A 22,681-nucleotide genomic window follows, 5' to 3' on the forward strand; every position below is an offset into this window, starting at 1 on the left:
AATGCACACGCCTGATGGGACCAGAGAATGAGTCCGAATTATCCGGTTTTCTGAATTAACAGGGGTCGAATTAACAAAGGTTTACTGTATTAGATATTCGATTAGCGAAGTGAATTATCCAAACATCCACAATTTGATTCAAAATTGAATATTGGAGTATTGTCATAAGATGATCTCCCCATTGACCGTTGAAGCTGAACAAATACAATGAAAGAAGTACAATTGGCCACAGCCGACATTCAAGTGCCTTTCACCAGGTACATTGTACATTGTGCAATCCAGGGCAAGTTCTTCCAAAATAATTTTTCAAATCGGTTCATTATCAGAAAAAAATAGAAAAAATCGAAAAGTTGCGTCATCATGTTACCGGGAGGTGAGCTTCACTGTCAACATAATACTCTCTCTCCCTTTGCCTCAGAGTCCACAAGTGACATTCCTTCCCTGCCTTCCCCCATAAAAGAGCTTGAGGACTGGATCACGTTAATGTTACAAACCCTGACTGCCATTTTTTTTTTCACTTTCTGCAGTGTGGTGCATTTCCACCAGTGCTTTTGCACTTTTTGCATTGGATGGTTTATGAAAGTCACGAGTCATAATCGGTGACTTTGCAGGCAGTGCATTTTACACAGAGCAAATTATGCACGTGGCCATGACTCTCCAGCAGAAAGCAGAGTTCCCTCAAGAGGAACAAGACACAGGCTTTCGTTTGAAATGTTGGCTGTTTTCAGGCTGAGGAGCGGTTTGATACTTTGCAGACACTACTGTCAGTGCATGATGTACACACTGCATTTGTCTGTTTGCAATGTCCAAACCTGGTGAGGGGTGCTTTAAAAGCAATGAAATGCAGATATAAATGCAAGTGAAATGCAGATATAAGAAAAAAGGAAATGATCACAACTTGCTGCAAGAAGGAGCAAAACCCATAACTTCCGCATTATGCAAGCAGTGATTTTATCATTGGCAGCGTTCGCTTACCCAGTGCCCTTGAAATTTGCTTAAGCCGAGAAAATGGTGTCTTCGTTTTACAATGTCCCTTCATATCTTCATAGTCGGTGTAGAAAGTTGCGATACATTTCAGTGGGTAAAGATTCTTAGCAGCATAGACCTGCAAATAAGCATGAAATTGCATCCATATATGAATGCACAAAAGGGAGTTTCCTTTATGTTGTTGCCAACTTGACATACACAATATGCTGCCTAAAGCAATGATATTTCATGTGACATCAACTGTCCAAGAAGGCAATGACGATTTTTAAATGGCAAGACAAGGGAGAATTAACAAAATACCTTTTCAAGAAGAGACTCTTCATTTTCGAAGTACAACGTTGCATCGTCACTTTGTTGATACATGCCAGCAAAATCTTTCCCTACAATTGCAGCTGTTTGGTTCATGGAGCACACCTGTAATGACCACACAGCATTACCAATGGAGCATGAGAACACCTGTCAGCTAAGGTCAGTTAGTCAATTACATAGGTTCCAATCAGTTCAGCCATTTCCTGATATCACAAGCTACCAAGGACCAAATTAAGGTGAAGAACCTGTTTGCATGAAGACAAGTTCAAGGTCAGCAAAGATCTGCAAACCTTGTCGTAAGTAGAGAGTGTCTTGTTGCCACATGGAACTAGTTCCTGCTGGCCTCCTGGTGTCATTGGTGTATTCACTACTGCCAGGCTGAGTGACAAGCATAATGTGGCTGATGGCACCTCCAGTGTCATTTTCTTTGCCAGATTTATTGTCTCCACCTGCCCACAGAATGTAACAAGAGTTATACCCAATGTCATGCTCATCACACGTGATTTTATCTTCAAGAAAAAAGTATATGCTCAATGATGCAGACTTTGCAGATCCCCAAGTAGGAGTATATAGGTAGTAAGGACTGATGAAATAACAGAAAAGATAAGCATAACAGAGCAATTTATATAATCGTTTAGTGTTATACGGATACTATGCAGCACTGCCTTCACTCCTAGATATGCTAAATGTGATAATAAAGAACCATAAACAATACCAGTTCACGTTTTCCAAGTTGCTTTGTCAGCATTGTCTCCAGGCGACAAGACTGGTGTACTGGATCATGATGAATGAACACGAGATAGTTCACAATACTGCAACAGGAAACAACAATGCAATCAGTGATGCAAGCTGGAGGACTGTAATAATGAGAAATGCCACTAAGAATTCACTGGAGAGCCAGATGACGTTGCAGCCAGAGCTTAATCAGATCATGCTACCAAAGGAAATCCCAGAAGTAGTCCCCCTCACCTTTAGACACCTACATTTCTCTCTCTAAAATACAAGACATGACTTTTCCAGCACATTGGAATACAATGCCTTATTTGCCAGGCCGTTCTACATATTTAGAAATTGTGTTGATCCCAAATGAGAACTGGTGCAAGTTCAAAAAACGGTGCCCATACGGCATGCCTGGCACCCACAAGAAGTGCGGTGAACATAGCATCACAGTCAATTAAATGCAAATTTCTTTCCTTAAGCCTTTATGAATGAGCATTCCCTACAGGCAACATAACAGGTAAAAAAAATGTTTCTTGCAAAGTTTTGGTATTGAGTACAAAGTTTCTAGTTAAATATTTTCAGGCAACATTGAATAACAGGCAGCAAGCCAAATTTGTTGGTTTAGAGCAGAAATACAGGATGAGAAAGAACTTTGGCACCCGACTCGCTTTCTTTTGAAAGCACATTCAGAGGAGACAGACCCGTGCAAGATCTCTGGCTGCAGCGGTATCATACACATGATGTAAAACAAATGCAATGCACATCCATGGTTCACATATGAAGAAAGCTGTCGACAAAAATTCCAAACGAAGCCATAGTTGACTTGGGGTGAAGCCCACCTCCAATTTTCTGCCTGGTGTTTTCCTCCTACCGCTGAATACGTCTAGGCAAAATATTTTTTCTTTTCATTGATTATGCTTATTCTCTATGTTCTCTGCAGATTTAGAAAGAAAATAATTATTTTTTTCAGGTATTTATGCTTCATCCTTAAAGGGTTAATATTTCGGAATTTATGCATTAATATTCTTTGCTGTGGTCCATGACAGGTGCGTTATGGTGACAGTGACACCATAATAGCTAGAAGATAGAAAATAATCAGCAGTTTTGTAAGAAAACTTGAAGCAGAAGAATGACAAAAACTATACACTTGCGGTGTTCCTTCACAGTGCTGCTCAATCACCGCTGCGTCATTATCCATACTCACTCGGCAATACGGATGAGTGTTGGGGTGATGACATGAATGGGGGCACCAAAGATCAGTTGCAGATGCTTTAACTTCAAGTTCATGAACTGCCAGCGAAGCACCTTTACAGGACAAACAATATGATCACAGTTAGCATGCTGTAAGATGTCATATGCCACAGTACAGGAAGTGCGCACTCCAGTGAGGGAACCGCCCAACATCTCAACTTTTTTACCACACTGTAGAAGCTACAGCATCATGATGATCTTCAAACCCTAACTTCAGTAATCAACCCTAAGACACACCAAGTTTAGGTCCCACCTGTCATGTACAATATCAAAAAAGAAAACTTCCTGAAGGTAATGTCCAACATGGCTTGCAGTGAATGTTGTCATTCCTAAAGCAAATGACATAAGTCATGCACTTAGGTCCGAGATTGCAGGATTCCGTACCAAAGCTGCAGTAAATACTCATAACCATTAAGTAGGATATGATTTAGAAGTGTTCCAGACAGAACAATAAAGGAACACATACAACAAATATGTGGGTGCCCTTCTCTATACTCTTTCAAACACTCGCTTCCCAAGAGCATGAAGTGAAGACTTGATCGTTAACCTCTTTTAAATAGATTTGGCACATAATGTAGAACCACAGAGATATGATAGACCTAATGTTCTACCATTCTTGCTTACAATGATGGGATTGCCATTCAGCATATTGGAGCAGTCATTGGAGCACGCAAAACAATTTTGGAGCACCTACTGCTATGTTTGGAGCAGGTGTAAGCTTGCCACAAAATCACACGCAGAAAAACAAAATACAGTTTCTTGTTCTTTTTAGTTCACATAATCATTTACTTAAAAACTAGGAGCAAAATAAGTGATTCACTGGAGCAAGCTACAATGGCAGCAGTGGTCATACATAAACAGCGACATGCTACAAGCGGTGCTGTGCAAAACCATGCAAGGAACATTAAAGGCACACTGTAAAGAGAAACACTGTTTAATTTAATCATATTGAGCAGATTATTAGAACAGCAAATGAAGGTCATGGTCCTCAATAAATTTTGTGCTGCAATATCGGCACTAGCTTGACGTCACAGATTTCAAAGTACTTTTTTGTACTTGGGCTGTTGTGGACCTGTAAAAGCTCCTAAAATTTGCTAAGCAGTCTTCTACTTTTCTAAGATGGAATGAATGGAACCCCCCCCAAAGAACAGTTATCTGTGCCTGAGATGGTTAGCTCTCCTGGTTAGCTAGGGCAGGTTATCCAAGGTGAGATTGCCACTTGTCTTTCGTTTTCATGTTTCGTCTGGCTTAGGAAGCCTCTTTTCATGGTAAGTGGGGTTCCTTTGTTAGTTATATAAGTAATCTACCAATGGACCTGAAATGAGATTTTTTATTTTCCCATTAAGGAAGGACCACCTTCGTAGGTTTGATATTCTGCACATTTAGATTTCGTTTTATTAACTATATCAGGGTGGTACGAGCATGTAATGTTCTTTATTCCACCCCTGATATGCACTCGCAGGAAAGACATATAGGGCTAGACAACTTGCTCGTTGACATTCAACTTTTTTACCATGAGCTTTACCAAAGGCACATGTATTACCAAAGACATAGTTGACAAAGAGCATGAACCATGGTCTAGTACCTGATCACCTTGCATTTGGTTATAAATGGCAAATACCGTGCAACTAATAAAGTTGCAAGAAAGTAACATGAATAAGTAGGGATCCAATCCCGGCCACGGCAGCTGCATTTCGATGGAGGCGAAATGCGAAAACACCTGTGTACTTAGATTTAGGTGCACATTAAAGAACCCCAGGTGGTCGAAATTCCTGGAGTCCCCACTACAGCGTGCCTCATAATCAGAAAGTGGTTTTGGCATGTAAAACCCCATAATCTAATGAATAAGTATGGTGAACACTGATCACCTTTCTATCTACAAAGCAGCACTTAATAAAGGGAAAATCAGACATCCACCCATTCGTACCAATTGCTACAAAGGAAACCTATAAGCATTCCTCAAAAGGAAAGCCTCGCAGTTAAAGAAAAATTCGTCCTGGTCCGGGACTCGAACCTGGGATCACCACCTTTCAAGGGCAGCCGCTCTACCATCTGAGCTAACCAGGCGGCTAGCAAATGGCAGGGTGAAGTCGAATTTGTCGACAACTCGAAGCAAAGGCAAGAGTTTGACGTAATAGTTCTGCGGAAGCTCGCAAGGTGGAGAGAAATAATATTTCTCTCCACCTTGCGGGTTTACTGCAGTGACAAGAAAATTGCCAACTAGAAAACATGAATACTGAAAAACGCTATTGAAACCCTACTTGCATCATGGTCATCAAGTCACGTCCTTTATTTGCCTTCTTTAACTGAAAAGAAGTAACTGGCAAGAACTTTTCTCCCCTCCTTGCAGGTTTCTGTAGAACTTATTCAGTTGATCACTGATCTTGGCCTCAAGCTTCAATCAATTCACCCTACCATCTGCTAGCAATCTGGTTCTGCATGTTTGTAGCAACTGCCCTGGATATCAGATAATGCAGGGGGCTCTATGCCCAGACCAGCACCTATTTTTCATTAAGCACAAAGCTTTCTGAATAACTTCTATTGGATTTATTTGTATGATTGTAATCGATTCGTTTTGATCTAAAGTTACCTTTGCATAAAACTTCTTCCACCTTGTGGGTCTCTGCAGGACTTGCTTGGTTGATCCTTAACAATCTTGCATTCTTAGTGCATCTCCTATATTGTTCTTTCAATCTAGAGACAGATTGGCTAAACTTTCATACAACACTGCACCATTTTTAACTAGCACTTCTGGCAAAAAAATAAGAAAGAAAGAAGAGGAATGAAGTAGTAGTAGTAGTAGTAGTAATAATAATATAGAGAGAGGACCACTTAAAACAAGTACATTTGAAGCAATATGTAAGGAGTGTACTTATTCATGCACATATACACTAGTGAGAGCCCAAGATTGGCTATGCCATACCTTGGTGACAGTGTGTACTTGCTCGAAATTTGTGTTGAGAGTTGAAAACAAGGCGAGTCCCATGAGATCACTTTTCATCAACCAGGAAGAGATGACATTGGAGAAAGACTCTACATCTGGAGTATTTGTCAGGTCTGATACTGTGTCGAATGGAACTGCCGCCAGCAGTCGTGCATGTTTCCTTAGTTCAAGGAAACTCTTGAAGGCATTCTCTGCAATGAATTCAAACATTTCTAGTAAGCACGAATAGTTGAAGTTAACTAAACTTTGCCAATTAAAGAACCAACACATTTATTGCAGTAATATGCTTTCAGCAAAGGAACGAACAAAATTATCCAGAAATTCACTGCTTTCCTCTATCCCAACATGATAAATGTACAATTTGGAGTGAAGGAGTGGGCAAGGGGAGTAGGGCTTACATGGCTTACATAAAGGCAGCTTACGAATATGGCACTTGGAATATGGCAAAGGCATTTATTATGAATAAAGCCACTGTTCTCAATACAAAATGAGAAACCTTTAGGATGGCCTGGTAATTCTTGGTCAAGAATGAAGATTTTATTTCTGTCAGAACTAGTGGGCCAGTAACCGTCCTTTTTTTTTTGTCTTTATCTATTTTTTGCACTGATAGATAATAAATTAAACGCACACTTACAACAAATCCAAAGCAAATGCCATCAATTCAAAGAAAAGGCATATTTAAGACAAGTTAGTATAAAAGAACATATTCTTGGGAATCAATTGAATTACCCTACATGCATAAGTAAAAAAAAAAGTCTAGCTAAGCTTCTGTGCTCACAAGAGGATCACATCCTCGGCCGTGCAGCAGGGTCCCAAAGGCATCGTCGCAGCCTCAAAGTTGAGAGATGACAACAAACACTACAAGCTTGCATTACAAGCATGCGCAGGCCTGGCTGCATAGCCCAGTGCAGTGCAAGCCTGACTGCACAGCTCATAGCAAACTCCAACTGGTGCCACAGACGCCAGGATGTTCAGGACAAAGGTTGCAATTGTAAACTATAAAGTATAATGAGAATGCATCAAAAATGCTCTGAAATTGCATCATATTACAGAGTGTTATAAGAAAAGACATAACATTTTAGTCTTGTTTAGTGATGACATATCAACATCTTGCTGGTTGTAGTAGTTAAGTAGGGTAGGTAGTGAATGATTGATGTGGTGACAGCCATAATTTGTACACAAAATGCATATTCATATTTTCACCAGGCACCAGACTGGCAAAGATATGAATATGCACTCCTAGTTTCTCGTTAATTTGCAAAGGTTTGAAAAGAGTAGTCTTTTCAGCATAGCATTTGTGTAGTTCAGTAGTATCTTAAACTTGCATATAGCCCAAGCTTTAAGTCTTGTTTTGTTGGAAAAGATCTTGCATGTGTTCCAAAAATAAATCTTTGACGAACTGAACTGCTTTCTTTTAAAGTAGTATTTCCAGCATTTAAATGTTTTGTGCCATTGCATTACCTATTTAAGATAGCAGTAACTGAGATGCGAGTAAAAAAAATCATGATATATGAGTCAATTAGCTTTAAAAGCTAGTATGCTGCGATTCCAATTTAAGGCAGCAAGAATATTTTGTACCTTTGAATATATGTACATGATTAACGTGTTCATTCTTGGATATCAGCTTTGTGAATAGTATTATACCTAAAGTTTTTACTGACGACACAATATTTCTCTTTCTGGAGCAAAGGAACTTTCTGGAACAAAGAAATTATAGTTGTTGTTTCCGTCTCATTAAAGATGAGGCCATTAGCGGGAAGGGAAACTGAGCTATCAAGTTGCATGGAAGACAAGAATTACAAGGAGTTGTGCTTATAGTCTGTTTGATGGCTCCCTTGATATATAAGATCTGTCGTTTAATGTGCCGTTGCTTATTCAACAACCACAAACTAAACCGCCACGGTTGCTTAGTGGCTATGGTGTTGGGCTGCTAAGCACGAGGTCGCGGGATCAAATCCTGGCCACGGTGGCCGGATTTCGATAGGGGAGAAAGGCGAAAACACCCATGTATTTAGGTTTAGGTGCACGTTATAGAACCCCAGGTGGTCAAAATTTTCGGAGTCTCCCACTACAGCGTGCCTCATAATCTGATCGTGGTTTCGGCACGTAAAACCCCATAATTTAACTGCAAACTGAACGGCTTCCCTACTGTGCACACATTTCAAACTTATTGTGCTGTATGTTGGCAATATGAGTTATCCACAAGCACAGGATGTGTCATTATAAGGTTGTTGGCAGAATCAACCACTAATGCTAATGCACAAGCAACTTTCCATGTCAGCTCACTTCAAATATTGAATGGCTGTCATGACAAGTTCATGCACTTATTCGCAATAGTCACAACTATTAGGTGTCTGACATTGTGACAGAACAGCTGCAACTGAACGATTGCACAGAGTTGGCATAAACATTAATTTTAATTGCAATGGCACACATTTTCTAAAGCACTTTAGTTCAACCTGCATCTTAATGTATTGGCCCTAATGTTACATTCACTAATAGAACACACATACTAAGAAGCAAAACAAACAAAAGACAGTGACAGATGCACACAAAGCTTTAAAGCAGCAACAATAAAGAGCTCACCAGCAGATCACAGTGGCATTTCAGTCACAACAACATGGTAATCAATTTCCATAATTGTGATATCTCTTACTTTTTAGAAATTGTCTGTTTGAAATCTGCCAGCAACCATGAAATAGTGATAACATATAACGACATTCCAGAAGAAAGTTGGTCCAGAAGAAAGTTGAGCAATACTCAAAGGCAAGAAAAACATGCTAGACATGTCAATGCATGTGCAGTGACCATGAGCTATGCGTTTTCAAAAATGTATGAACTTACAATGCTCAGCCCTGCAATGAGGGTGCTAATGTTCTGTGTAAGGAACACTACTGATCAGAAGCACTTACCATTGAGAGGAACAATTTGCTTGCTTTCAGGTATGTAATTTAGGCCTGTGTAGATGATGTGCGTGCACAGCCCGTATGGCAGGGAAATCGGCTCCACAGTACGTTCGGAGAACACGCAGAGCAGAGTTTCTGATTGGAGGGTGAAAGAACCAAGTTATTTGTCGCACTGCATTAATTAACTGGGAATTCTTTGCACAATGCTTTTATTTATCCTCCACTAGAGCCAGCAACTTCTGTAGCAACCAAATTTAGAAAAAAAGGCATGACAGATTGGTTGAAAAACTACTATGTAATATTGATTTTCTTTTATCTACGAGAACTTTACTACAAAATAAAGAACATCGCAGTCAGTCAAATAAATGTTACCTGATGGGCCCGGAATTGCAGGCATGCTTGTGTTTGCAGCTTTGAAAAGGAAAGGAAGAAAAGAATTTTTGCTCAGTGTAGCTGTATTGACTATATGTCTGACATGGTTAACTACTCCAGAAAGATGCAATCTTTTTAGTCATGTACTCAACTGTTCTTGCATATCTTCCAAAGTTTTCCTATCAATGGGAACAATCTTCTTGTGTCATCTTTTTTTCGTATTTTGCTCCAGTTTCTTTATGCAGGGAACTACATGCCATCTGTGCTGCTTGTTAATTACTTGTTGTTCATAATTTTGTTATCTTGACTAAACCGTACAAAATGCAGTGATGTGTGCCACTCTATTATCTAATAAAAATGTTTAGGCAGATGATTCTGTATTCTCTCCTACTAAAGGCCTCCCTGGAGAATTTATTCGTAAATAAGCAAATTAGTTTCTTTAATAAATGACAGTGCTCTTACATCGAGTCCTGTTGGAGCTTTCATGGCCCAGTGGTGCATCTTGGTGGAAGGAAAAAAATAAACTTGGTCAAGTGAAGTATTTCACAGAGCTCACTGCTTCCGCTACACTCACCTAAACTCTCCCTAAGGGCTGCAATACGTGAAAAGGCCACTCTGTTTGGGCAAACTACTTCAGTGTCCTCGTATTCGGTGTGGAAGGCTGCCACACAAGGAGTGGGTATATGCTTCTTGAGGAACTCAACCTGGAGGCAGTATGAATCACAAATGTTCTATAGTACCAACAATAAAACAATAAAAATGGCTTTGCATAGAAGAAAAATAATTTGGTTATCTGAGACAGTCTTACGAGTGCCTACATGCATGATGCTTATTAAGAACACTTCATGCACAGTAAGAAGTATCATGAAGTATGGCTGCAATTAAAACAGGTGCTCTGCTTGCCAACGACTCTACCCTTATATGTTTAGATCTTTGTGTTTTGGCTTGCAGACTAGGAAGCAAATTTCTGCAAGCAGCATAGCTAAGGCACATGATCATTAAATGTAGGAGCATGCAAAAGTTAAAAATGTTAAGTACAAATTAAGCAGTTGATATTACGGATACATTTTCTGATGCTCACTTTCATCTAGTACATCATGGTAGAGTTGTTTGAGACCTTCATGGTGCAGAGAGTCATAAAAAAATCAAAATTTCCCATTTTGCAATGTTTAATTAAGAGCTTTTATCTCTTGCACATCACTAATTATGTGACTTACCTTCATTTCCAATGTGCCTTCATTTTCAAATGTCTGCACGTGTGTTGAGTTTTGCTTGTAACAGGATAGAGCACTGTCGTAGAATATATCTGGATCACTCTGTGATGGGCAGACCTAGGAATAACACACAACTTAGAATAAGTACTATTCTGAAAGCATGCCTGCCCAACAAAGTTCACAGAATGCGTTCACTACAATTTCTTCCTCGACTAGGCATGCTAGAGCTCGAGGCTTACACTACACAGGTCAGTGAAAAATTTATGCAGTGTAATCTTCAATTCCAAGCTATGTGCCCAGGCTGCAAAATAATTTCAATTGTTGCATGAATTTTGTGTTTGACCTTATGTACATAAAGTAACAACAGCATAACTATGATCACCTTCTATATGAGGTTGCTAGGAATGTACTAAATTGAATAAAATGAAGAAATTGGACTTAAGGTAAGGCAAATTTAAAAAAGGAGAGACTTGTGTCAAGACAAATACGCAAGTTCTCTGGTTAAAATGTTGGCTCAAGGCTGCGACAACTTTTGTTGTTGTAGACCTCTGTGTACATAATATGCAATCCTGAGGAATTACTGGGAAATGGAAACTATGCTAGATTGGGGTATTGCAGTTAATCTGAGCCCACTCGTCTCTTCACAGAGATAACTGCAACAGTAGGCCAAACTTCTCTAAATATACATTCCCTTAGCACCCAATACGCAGCAATAATTCTGTGTGGTCTCCTAGATTTTACAAACTTGCAATGCAACATAATTTATTTAATTAACCAATGATTATAGTGCCTTGTCCAGCAATTGTCACAGCCTGTGCCATCACAATTAGTTGCTTAAGGAACCTACACTTTCCCTTTCTTATCATTTTCCAACACAACAACTGGCGCATGGGCCCATTTGTTGTGTTTCTTGTCCCGTCATTTCGCAAGTTTCCTAAGTTCAAATATTGGTGAGAGCAAACTATTTGCTACATCGACAGTACAATCTAACGATAAAACATGACCTAATTATTTTCTTGTAGTGCATCTTTACCCTTCTAAATGCCGTGCCCCAAGCTACTTGTCTGGCCACTCATACACATCCCAGGCTGTACACGAGATAATTTTCGAGCATGAAACATTCGCTGATTGCTTGTTCAATCTACTCAGAAGTTGGTGCCACTAAAATCTTAAAGGGCCCATCGCCAGGCCTCGTAGCAAATTTTGGTTATACACTGGAAGTTGTTGCATGTCGTCTAGGGAGCGTTCTGCCACAAAAATATTTCAAATCAGCTCATTAATAGCCGAGATAGAAATATTTCAGTGCCGCGAACCCATGATTTCAGTAGATCGGCTCCACTGCCAAGGGAGACGCTCTCTTCACTCACCCAGTCTAGCCTCTGCAAGCGAAATTCCTTCCTTGCCTTCTTCCCATACCAGAGCTCGAGGATCGCGTGACGCATACATCACAGGCCCCGCGCCTTCATTTTTTTTTCTCATCGCTTTTTTTTTCTGGTGCTATGCACTTCCGCTGACGGCGTCGCGCACGAGCTATTGTCTCGTTCACGCAGCGCACGATTTTGCACGCTGTGGACAAGGAAACATGATTAGCTGTCTAATTCAGTGCTACACGAATACTGAGGCAGAACAAGCAGATCACAGAACACGATCACACGCTGGAACACAATAGAAAATGGCATAGTTTCGCTGCCTGTGCACGTGACCACATGACCGCAGGAACAAGCAGATGAAGCAGAAGTACATCTCTCTTGCTTCGGTGCGAAGTACAACAAAAAACATGCAGACATTCCGTTTCTGTGCTTTATTATTTCTCTAAACTTCAATCATCAAATCAAGCAACAGATCGCACAGATAACAGATGTTGTCTTGAATAATTCACGAAGTCACGTGTCACCACGAGCGATGTCACACTGTGGACACCAGTATGTAGGCGCAGGCACACGAGTACGTCATCCTCCTGCTTGGAGTGCGGCGGCCGTAAGGAGAAGGAAAATCGGCGTTCGGTTTGAAATTTCAAATCTTTTCGCGGCACGTTGCAATGTAATACTTTGCAGACACGATCGTTATCGCGGAATGTATGCTCTGAGCTTGTCAACTCAAAATGACCAGATCTGGTGAAGGGCCCTTTAAGGTAGGCTTTCTTTTTATACAACAGATGGCACAATAAAGCTTATCAACTGAAAGCGTCACTCATGTGTCTAGTTTTCTGACCTGGCGGATCGGCGCAAAAAGCCCATGCATTTTTTGAACAATGCAGGAATTCAAGAACTGAACAAAGCTGAAATTCAATCATTTCTAATGAGCTTTGATAAAGACGAGTTCGATGTTGATTGCAAGGTGTCTTTAAGAACAATGACAGCAATAAAAAGACCATACTGCCTTAGAAACTCTAAAGATCTCAATTAAAATCATGAATTAGGACAAAATTTCTTATTTTGAATTTTCAGATTACAATATTTGTGAAAAGTTCAGCAACACATCACCAATAAATAGCATTTGAATTTTGTTGCATTGCACAAAAACATCGAGCCCCTTTGTCGACTGTGACGCAGGTCATTAGGGGGGTCACAGTAGCGACACCCCCGGTGCAGCTGTGAAAATGCAGGCCTTTCAGTAGTGCAGAAGCAATAAATTTGCGAAAGACCAGTGCAAGTTAAAAATTCTCACTGCTTCAATTTGCAATTGCAGTGACACCATCTCTCAGCTTTGAAAGACAAGTGCATGACTAACTGGTGGGTCACAATGAATCTGAGAAATATGTGTGCTCCACAGGAATCAGGACCCAAAAACACTGCTGCCACAGTTAATATGTTAAAGGTGATATTATTACTAACATCACTCCAAAAGGTGTTAACCCTCACCTCAGCATAACTGCTCACAGTCTCCTGCAAGCATTGAGTGCCCAGCTTAAACTTCGTTGTGCTTCCAAGAGTAAATGTCAACACAGCCAAGTTCACAGAGACGCAAACTGCTGTTGTGATATTCAACTTGCTGGAAAGGGTCTTTATGACCTGTGTGGTTTCAACCTGTACAGAGATTGAAATGCACCTTCCCTTAGCCAACACTGACAAGTCTCTCACAATATGTCAAAAATGGTGTGCTAAGCCTCACCAGACTGGATAATGTGCTCGTTGTTTTCGACAAACTGGAAGGATGCATAACACGGCATGGCTCACTACCTGGCTGGTAATGGCCCATGAATATCACCATGTCCACAGGCCTAGAGAAGAAATGAACAAGTTGAACAACTGGAAGAGCCCTACTTGGCAAGTAAAATATGTCACTGAATAACACTAAAAAAGCAAGCCTTTTGAATCTTTTGTGTTGTGGGGATGCGCGACTCTCACGCGTCCCCTGATATCTTGTTTTCCCGCATAGCTCCCGTCTCCTGCAATGCGGCTTCGTCGCGTGGCCTGGGGTCCGCGGTGGTCGGTGTGGTTGAAGCGCAGTGCGAGAGGTGGCGCGAGCGTCGCGCTGCTAGCGCCGCCTACCGGCGGGGTTACTTGGCTGCGAAAAGGAGAAAGCTCTTCCACTTTGGCTGCGGAACGGCGAGCGCCGCGGACGTACCGCGCGTTGCGCCGATCTATGCTTCTGCGAGACCGTCTCGCGGGGCCTCCTTCGAACGCGCCACCGTTCGCGTGACCGTGCACGCGAACGACCAGGCGTTGGGATCCAGCATGGGGCGAACATATTCGCTCGTTATCCGGTCGCGGTGAGTCGGAGTTCTTAGATTTAAGTCGCGCGCCCATCGGCATGCATGTTTTGTGGACAGCAACTCTGCTAGCAGGCATTGATCTATGAAAGGTGCAATAAATGCCCTTGTGATTGTTTGCACTGCTGTGTTGTCGTTCCTTTGTCCCAAGAGCACGGGAGGAGAACCCCAGATCTGGCTGCCCAACGCGGGGCTCTTGGGGCATCGGACGATAGTTTTAACAGTTTTGCTTCGTTCGAGACCTTTGTTTGAACGGAAGCGTATATAGGGCTAGCGTGGATTTTGATCGCTAGCGTCGGCAGCGGGCTTTCTTGAGCGAGGCGACGGTGGCTGTAGTGTGTTTGAACTTGTCAACATGCTAAGCCTTTTCGCAAGTGTTTTTTTTTTTTTTTAATGACATTCGTCAGTACGAGAGCCACATGGTCTGCATCCTAGGAGAGCGAGGCTTGGCGCCCGCGGAGCATTGGCAAGCCTGAAGCGAGTGAGTACGGAAGCCTCGTGGGTGGTCAGAATTTCTTATATATGTAAATAGTTTCTTCTATCGCTTTGACTCTGATGAAGTCGCGGCTCTGGGAGCCGGTTGGTCGCGGGCGCTCCGACACCGTCTGGGATGGTGGGCGCAGTCAACTCGGATGCTGTGTGCACCGAGCGGGTTAGGACTACCTAACAGAAGAGCTGACGTCTCCTCGCGGCTGCCTGTTTTGCGCCCATTTTAGATGTTTTTGGTTGCCGGTTATCAGGGTAGCGACGCTTTAGGCCTAAGGCTTTACGAAGCTGCCTGTCGCACGTGGAGGGACACAACCTGGTGGACCGTGGCGTTGAGGTGTTTCACTTTGCTTCTCTCATTCTGGTTAGCCTCACACGAATTGAAATTACTCGTTCGACTAAAGGAAGCGAGCTTCGTTCACGTGAACTTAGCATCTGAGTAGCTGCCCGATCTTTTGCTAGCCGAGTTGAACATCGTACCACGTGCGCGATGCGCATGCAGAATTCCTCTCCTTTGCACTACTTTAGTGTTTGCCGAGTGCGTTGAGTGTACGCGGCGTGAGCTGAGTCACCCCTGGTTTGCTGTCACCTGCACATCGTTTGCGCTGCTGCCCCGGACTACGATCGAGCCAACCCGGACAATGGTGATGCTGTGGCCGGTCAGGCGCGACTTCGGCGGCCACCTGTATCCAGCTCGCAAACCTCGGCGGCGGAGAAAAGAGCCGGCAGTCACCGACAGCTACTGCGGCTCTCGCCAGCAGGGCGAGAGCGACGCTTGCTCGTGTCGACTACTGCGTCGCCGTTTCCGGAGTCCTGGCCTGGAATCGTGCCGTCGAGTCTGCAGGGCTGCTACTGTGACCAGCGGACGCTAGCAGTGTACCCAAGGACAGTCGGCTCGCATGTTATGGACAGCGTGTGGACATTTTCTCGGCGCGGCCAATGTTGCATGCACTACCTTGTTCGCGAAGCACGCGTTGATGTTAGCCCGTGTGACATGTTTCGCCGGAATATGTAGTGATTTAAGGTTGCGGGGATCCGCGACTCTCACGCGTCCCCTGATATCTTGTTTTCCCGCATAGCTCGCGTCTCCTGCAATGCGGCTTCGTCGCGTGGCCTGGGGTCCGCGGTGGTTGGTGTGGTTGAAGCGCAGTGCGAGAGATGGCGCGAGTGTTGCGCTGCTAACGCCGCCTACCGGCGGGGTTACTTGGCCGCGAAAAGAAGAAAGCTCTTCCTCTTTGGCTGCGGAACGGCGAGCGCCACGGACGTCCTGCGCGTGCGCCGATCTATGCTTCTGCGAGACCGTCTCGCGTGGCCTCCTTCGAACGCGCCCCCTTCGCGTGACCGTACGCGCGAACGACCAGGCGTTGGGATCATGGGGCGAACATATTCGCTCGTTATCCGGTCGCGGTGAGTCGGACTTCTTAGATTTGTCGCGCGCCCATCGGCATGTTTTGTGGATAGCAACTCGGCTAGCAGGCATTGATCTATGAAAGGTGCAATAAATGCCCTTGTGATTGTTTGCACTACTACGTTGTCGTTCCTTTGTCCCAAGAGCACGGGAGGAGAACCCCACAGTGTAAAGTTGTCATAATGGCCTAATTATATTTCTACAGAGGAGAAGGGAAGCACAAAGTATTGTTCAGTGCACCAAAGAGGGAATAGTTTGAACCTCGTCAATTAGTTGGTCGGTTGGCAAATGGAGCAAGCTGAGAAAGATTGAATTTGTTCCCTAGCCTCTTTCCTTGCACAATGCCTCTTCAACGGCCCCACATGGCAAATTTTCACTGTCAACGAACATAACAGCTTTGCAATATTAATGTGTCAGAGTCAAGAGCCCTGTGTTTGACTGATTTAGTGATGCATATGCTCTTATCTCAGCTTCCCCATGCTGCTTGCATTACTGAGTTATAGAGCTAGATGGCGATGCATATGTAAGGCAGGAGCCATTAAGTTGACAGAGACTACAGTTGGATATTTTCAATACCAGTTTACTTAGAGATGTTTTGCCATTTATGGGATTTGTGACAGCTCATCATTACAGCCTTCGTAGAGAAATGTAGGTAGTTGTATTTTTACACGGAATGAGATTCCCTATGGAATGCACTTGGCACACTATCTGTAAATACAAGGGAATAAATAGCAACTTACTCCTTCTGCAGGAATAGTAAATCATTTATTTTTTGCTGTGGCGGTATTCCAAGGATGATGGAGACCTTGCCAAATTCTTCCGTCATTTTGATAACCTTACGTAGTTCCTGCACCATCAGAAGTAGAGCACTAGTTACGAGAAAATCAAATATTTTAATGCTTGGCAATCATTAACATCTTATAACCTGATTTTTTTGTCTGTAAAAGATATTCAAATTGCAGTTAAAAGTACTTGTATGCTAGGTTAGAACATCCTAATTTAGTCTCTCACCCTTTGCTACCTTGGTGTGAGATTTGTGTACTTGTTAAAGAAAACTAAAATAGGAATCAAGCAAAAATAAATGCTTCAATATTCACATGTTTTTGTACTGAACAAACTCTGACTTGGTAGGTGAACCGTGTTGCATCTTATGGCAGTCTGTAAAACAGTCCGTATTGCAGAGATGACTACTTCAATTTATGCACCTGCTTGGAGGAGTTTCTTGTAGTGTTCACCCTCATTTGAAACACCTTGCGCAAAGCACTGTGTTCTAAGTCCAAGATGACGACACGCTCGGGCGTTTTTGCTGAACGACCACACATGATGTCGAAACCAGAAATTGTATTACTTAATCCCATTTGGATTTATGAGCTCAGATTCATCATGCCACGAAATCACGACAGCCGGCTATAAGAATCCTGCTTGGCAATTAGTTGGCTCAAACACGCCATGTCTCAACAATATGGCAACAAAGATGGCTTTACACAAGTGGAGCCAAATGTGTGTGACTACTGTATTGTTTGCTATTTTTCTCACTCTTCTTAATTGTTCACCTAATGACACAATGCATTAAATAGAAATTTACAGGCTACGTTTGAAATTTCTTGAAACCAAGTGTCTTCAGGCAGCTAACCTTCACAAGGTTCTTTCCCGCCTGGGTTACTATTTAAATTATGTTAACATTAACTCTGGGCAACCTGTACATGATAGCTATACAACAGGACTTGCCAAGGGAAGAGCTCCACTAGCTGAAATATCAGCTTTATCACAGGCTATGTACACGTCACTCAATGCCTTACAGCCACAACAAATTTCACTATTTGCGTTGTCATTTACAGCTGCAGTAAAACACTGCTTTAACGCACCCTGAAGATATTAAGCATGTCTGGGCGAGGCCAGTGGTCCGTCAGAACAGCCAGTGTGTTGAAGCCCTTCACACGAAGCCAGGCTGTGCTCTCAAGCGCAAAATCTCGTGCCATGTTGGCCATGAGAGCACCTGGTGCCACTCCAGCACCAACCAGTCGCAGATGCCGAGCTAGTGTCGAGAAATGCTGCAGAGAGTCTCCTGCAAAGGACAACAGAACTATGACCGCACTTTGAAGGATGCTAAGCTACCATAAAATCCCCAAGATGGTCACCTTACTTAAAGGAAGATCTGGGTTTCAACCTCCTCTATTCCACAAGTCAAGTTTTTTCAGCATTCTTCGTTGCACAGCAAAGTTAAGACATTCAACTTACTGGCGTGAGTGAAAAATGTGTCTGATGCATTCGAAGTGTTTAAATAAACTAAATTTGTGTGCAAGATGGCCATGCCCGAGTGTCTACATGGTGACAAAGCAGGTACTGGCTGCCACTGTGATTCACTTTAACGTTAGAGCAGTGAAAACCTGTACGTCAAGGGATATCACAGCACACACACACACACAAAAAAAAACCTGGAAAAAGAGCTTTATTTTCATGCTGTGCAAATGTTCCTAAATCAAATTAAATTTTCCATCTTTCATTTCTTCGTTTTCTTTCTTGCAGGTTTTGTGCACAGTATTTTGCAGAATTGTAATATTTTCATTAGAATGAAATTTTACAACAAAACAAAAGATGCATTATGTAATGGTCCCCCAAAAGCTCTAACCATGATGTGCTTCATTGCAACCATAGTGTCTCTTGGTCTGCAGCTGCTTCATTCTGTGCCTTTTAATTTTTTATAACCCTCTCTATAAAGTTGAACGAATGAACTTAAAATAAATGTAGACCTGAAAGGCTACATCAAAGCAATGGACTCCAACAATGAAAGTACAATTGACTTCCGTTAATTCGACCCCGACAGGACCGACGAAACTGATCAAATTATCCGGCAGGCCCAATTAAACATCTAGAAAAAAACACCAGAACACACCACTGATTCATTTCGCAGTATTTGCCCGATTATAAAACACCCCCAAACTAGACGCGCGCCCACTTTCTATGCATCCAAAGTAGTAAAATAACTTAGAAATGACATTAAAACTCGTAAACAAAGTATAAATCTAACTTACACCCAACTCTTTCATTATTTCAAGATTCATGTACCAAATAATTAAAGGACACTACAGAACTGAACTCACCCATTTAGTTCATTTTTCGTCTGGGTATGCGACCCGACAACGACATCAGCTAACTTTAACTCCTTTTCGCATCTGTAATAACTGTTTTAAATACTCATTTCTTCCACGAACTATTACCCATTGGGATAACCTCACTAACAATGAAGTGTTGCAACCGTCACTGACGTTATTCGCTCAACATATTACCTAGTCTATGTTACTGCATTTCATCACTGTACTGTTCTATTGTGTATTTTCATTTTTACTTTTGATATCTTGTTCAAGTGTATTCCTGATGCTGGCTGCAGAGCTTCAACCTGCACCCTTATTTCTTTTGTTTACATTTTGCCATTTTTGTGAAACTGCTTAATTCTTTTTCCCACCCTGCTATAATCCCGATACCCGGATTGCAGTATCAATAAATAAATAACAAGGAAAATTGTTGCACAATGGAGGGTGGTTTTCTAAAGCTATCTTCGCCACACGGTATTCAAAGCCAGCTTTGCCGCAATACATTAGTATTATGCGGCAAAGCATGCGAACTGCGAAGACGGGTTTGCTTTTGTGTACGATTGCACTGCACAGGCAATTTTCAGCCCAATCTTCTCTTTAAAAAACGGCGTGCGTTAGAATCAGGTAAATACCGTAATCAGACAATGTGAGCTCCGGTTGTTGCAAGAAAATTTTCCTAGGGCAGGCCAAAAATAGGCGTTTTCGACGAGAGATGACGTGTGCTCAATGACTGTCCTCTAAGCTCCGCCGAGACAGTCGACGACACTGAAGGGGCCGCTATCGAGGTGACCATAGGGGTCAGGGGCGTGTGTACAGACTGGTCAAGCTCGTATGATTTAACAAAGGCCATGTTTAGCACTGAAATAACTAAAGTTTGGGCCCACAGAAATTCATGGGCTCCAGCTAGCTGGAATTGGATTAACCAAAAGATCGAATTAACTGGAGTCGAATTAATGGAAGTCTACTGTAATATAGAAGGAATCAAGGTTCACACTTCCAAAGTAGCATTACCAGGCTGTCACTGTTTATCAGATGGTTTCATAAATTTCATGTGTACATATTTCAACTTAATGTAGTGGTGCTTGACACGAAAGGTCAGCATCAGTATTTACTGCTTTGCTTTCAACAACACTGGCAACGCACCATCTTTGACAACCAAGGCCTTCTTGACTTCATCATATGAGACACTGGTGTAGATAGCAGCTGTGCATAGGCCTTCTGGTGGCAGCAAGCCCTCAGAGATGGCACCACTGAACACACAGAGAAGGGATCCTGCAACAGCATTCACTAAGTGTCAGATCACCATACAACAATTTCCTGCAGTGCACATGCAGCATTATTCATGTAGTCTTAAATGTGAACAATATAAAAACTAAACCACAATAAGGATTGCAAAATGTTTATCAACTTGTAAATGGAGACAGATCCTGCCAACATATTTGTTTCATAGTGTCTACATCAAGCAAAAACTGTAGCCTCTACTGGCACTGGCTTCACAGTGTGGCAGACAGGTTGCAATCACATAAAAGCTGCAAGTGCACCGTTACCTACGTTCGAGATATGACCATGTCAAAATGAACCAAAGAAGACAGGTTATCTTTACCAAAGTAAACAACTTATCTTTACATGCCTTGCCTGCATCATTGTAGTCAAGGCTGTGTTCGAGTTTTCTGGAAATGTCACTCACCTCCTGCCTGTGTTCTGTTATAAGGTGCTGTGCTGATCCTACCTCTTGCTGAGCTGTCTTTATCTGCAACAGAATGCATCACATGAAACAAATACCTTACTGTGAGTGCTTCAGTCATATGTGTCTACTTTTACTAGAACTGTCACATAGAAGAACAATACTCACCTGTCTGATTACTGTCCTTCCAATCAGGGTTGTAGCCTGAAAAAGGAAGAGAATTGTGGATATTTGCATCCAGAAAAGTAGCATTGCCATGCATGACATCTGCTGTACAAACACAGGAAAGTCCAACTTGCTCAGCAGACAAGTGGTGAAATATTTACCAGCTGCTTTGCCTAGCGACTTGAGACGTGCAAAACGCTCCTTGTGCACACTGCACGCTGCCGTGTCTCGATCATAATCAATGTTGAAGACAGCCCAGCAGCTCTTGGGACGGGCAGCCTCTATTTTTTCCACCTAATGAAAAGGTCAAGAGAGCGATCAAGTCAAGTGCAAGGATGGAATGCTACTAGGACTACACGAATAACTTTTTTAAATTGTGCATGCAAAAAAAAAGAACCAACCAGACATAATATCTGTACTTCAAAAAGACATTCCCCAGAGAGATGTCATTTTACTAATATTGTTTTCTATTAAACCTAGTTATCGGCGCCCCAACAACCCAGGAAGACTGACCTTGGCTTTGATCAATAGCTCCTCTTCAAAGGCATCCCACTGTCCATCATTGTATCGATGCGCACTCATAGAGAACTGTGCATCAGTGGATTCATTCCATGTGCCAGATTCGCAGTACTAAACAAAAGAAAAACAAAATAGAACATTGCAGGTTATGGGGGACAAGTTTGATTAAAACCTACAGTACAACTTACAGTAGCTATTTCTCGAGACTTGGTGCACGGAAGATCAGAGCCAGGGATGTCAACATAGTGAAACCGCAGGGTGGCCAAGTTGACTGAAAGGCACACGTGTTTGTTTGTCTCCACAAGTTTCGCCCACTTTAGTGCATTCAACTGCAAGAACAAAAGCCAAACATTTCATTTAAAAAAAGAACTATATGTTTGGCAAAGAAGACTACATGGATGCAGTGTTTAATGTTACATTTCGTGTTACATTGCAAAGTGCATGCCTCAGCACCAAAACAACAGTATGTATTTACAAGTAAAATTCAAGATAAATGGATCATTGCCAAAATACATAAAGATGAATGAATCAAGAAAGGCTAAAACAAATCTTATGAAATGCTTATCGACTATTTTGCAGATGGCTCGTGTTTTTGTTTATACGAGTAGTTCATATCGCAAACTCCATGCACACAGCATCTTGCATAGAATGTGCAGGCTAAATTTGCACCTAGAAAATTTATCTTCACTAAAAAGAATTGTCTAGCAAAATGAAACAGCAGTGATTTACATGCATATTTATTTAAAAATCAACTCACCATAGGCACTGACTGCTGGCATGTGTTATTACTTTCCTGGACAATGGAAGGATAAGCCGTGCGGCAGAACTTCCAGAGACGCCTAAAGTGTGTTTGCAGGATGATGATGTCAGCAGTCCTGAAACAAAAAATAACACATAGTGCACATTAGCTAG

At 42.2% G+C, this 22,681-nt stretch overlaps 1 protein-coding gene across 1 annotated transcript in view; it reads right to left on the reverse strand.

Annotated features, from left to right (window-relative positions):
• LOC126521557 (uncharacterized) overlaps positions 1-22,681 on the reverse strand; it is an 81,929-nt gene that overhangs the window by 15,751 nt on the left and 43,497 nt on the right. The window contains exons 27-48 of the mRNA XM_055066068.1: positions 22,527-22,644; positions 21,958-22,098; positions 21,764-21,880; positions 21,412-21,544; positions 21,254-21,289; positions 21,089-21,151; positions 20,545-20,673; positions 18,175-18,374; positions 17,050-17,156; positions 13,815-13,923; positions 13,565-13,729; positions 10,707-10,820; positions 10,064-10,193; positions 9,952-9,990; positions 9,490-9,528; positions 9,124-9,252; positions 6,191-6,402; positions 3,221-3,321; positions 2,012-2,108; positions 1,587-1,745; positions 1,288-1,401; positions 976-1,105 (exon numbers count right to left, since the gene is read on the reverse strand). Of these exons, the coding sequence (XP_054922043.1) occupies positions 976-1,105; positions 1,288-1,401; positions 1,587-1,745; positions 2,012-2,108; positions 3,221-3,321; positions 6,191-6,402; positions 9,124-9,252; positions 9,490-9,528; positions 9,952-9,990; positions 10,064-10,193; positions 10,707-10,820; positions 13,565-13,729; positions 13,815-13,923; positions 17,050-17,156; positions 18,175-18,374; positions 20,545-20,673; positions 21,089-21,151; positions 21,254-21,289; positions 21,412-21,544; positions 21,764-21,880; positions 21,958-22,098; positions 22,527-22,644 (2,582 nt within the window). The remainder of the gene's footprint in view (positions 1-975; positions 1,106-1,287; positions 1,402-1,586; positions 1,746-2,011; positions 2,109-3,220; positions 3,322-6,190; positions 6,403-9,123; positions 9,253-9,489; positions 9,529-9,951; positions 9,991-10,063; positions 10,194-10,706; positions 10,821-13,564; positions 13,730-13,814; positions 13,924-17,049; positions 17,157-18,174; positions 18,375-20,544; positions 20,674-21,088; positions 21,152-21,253; positions 21,290-21,411; positions 21,545-21,763; positions 21,881-21,957; positions 22,099-22,526; positions 22,645-22,681) is intronic.

This window comes from Dermacentor andersoni, chromosome 6, assembly GCF_023375885.2.
Source record: "Dermacentor andersoni chromosome 6, qqDerAnde1_hic_scaffold, whole genome shotgun sequence".
In the NCBI taxonomy this organism is placed as follows: Eukaryota; Metazoa; Arthropoda; class Arachnida; order Ixodida; family Ixodidae; genus Dermacentor; species Dermacentor andersoni.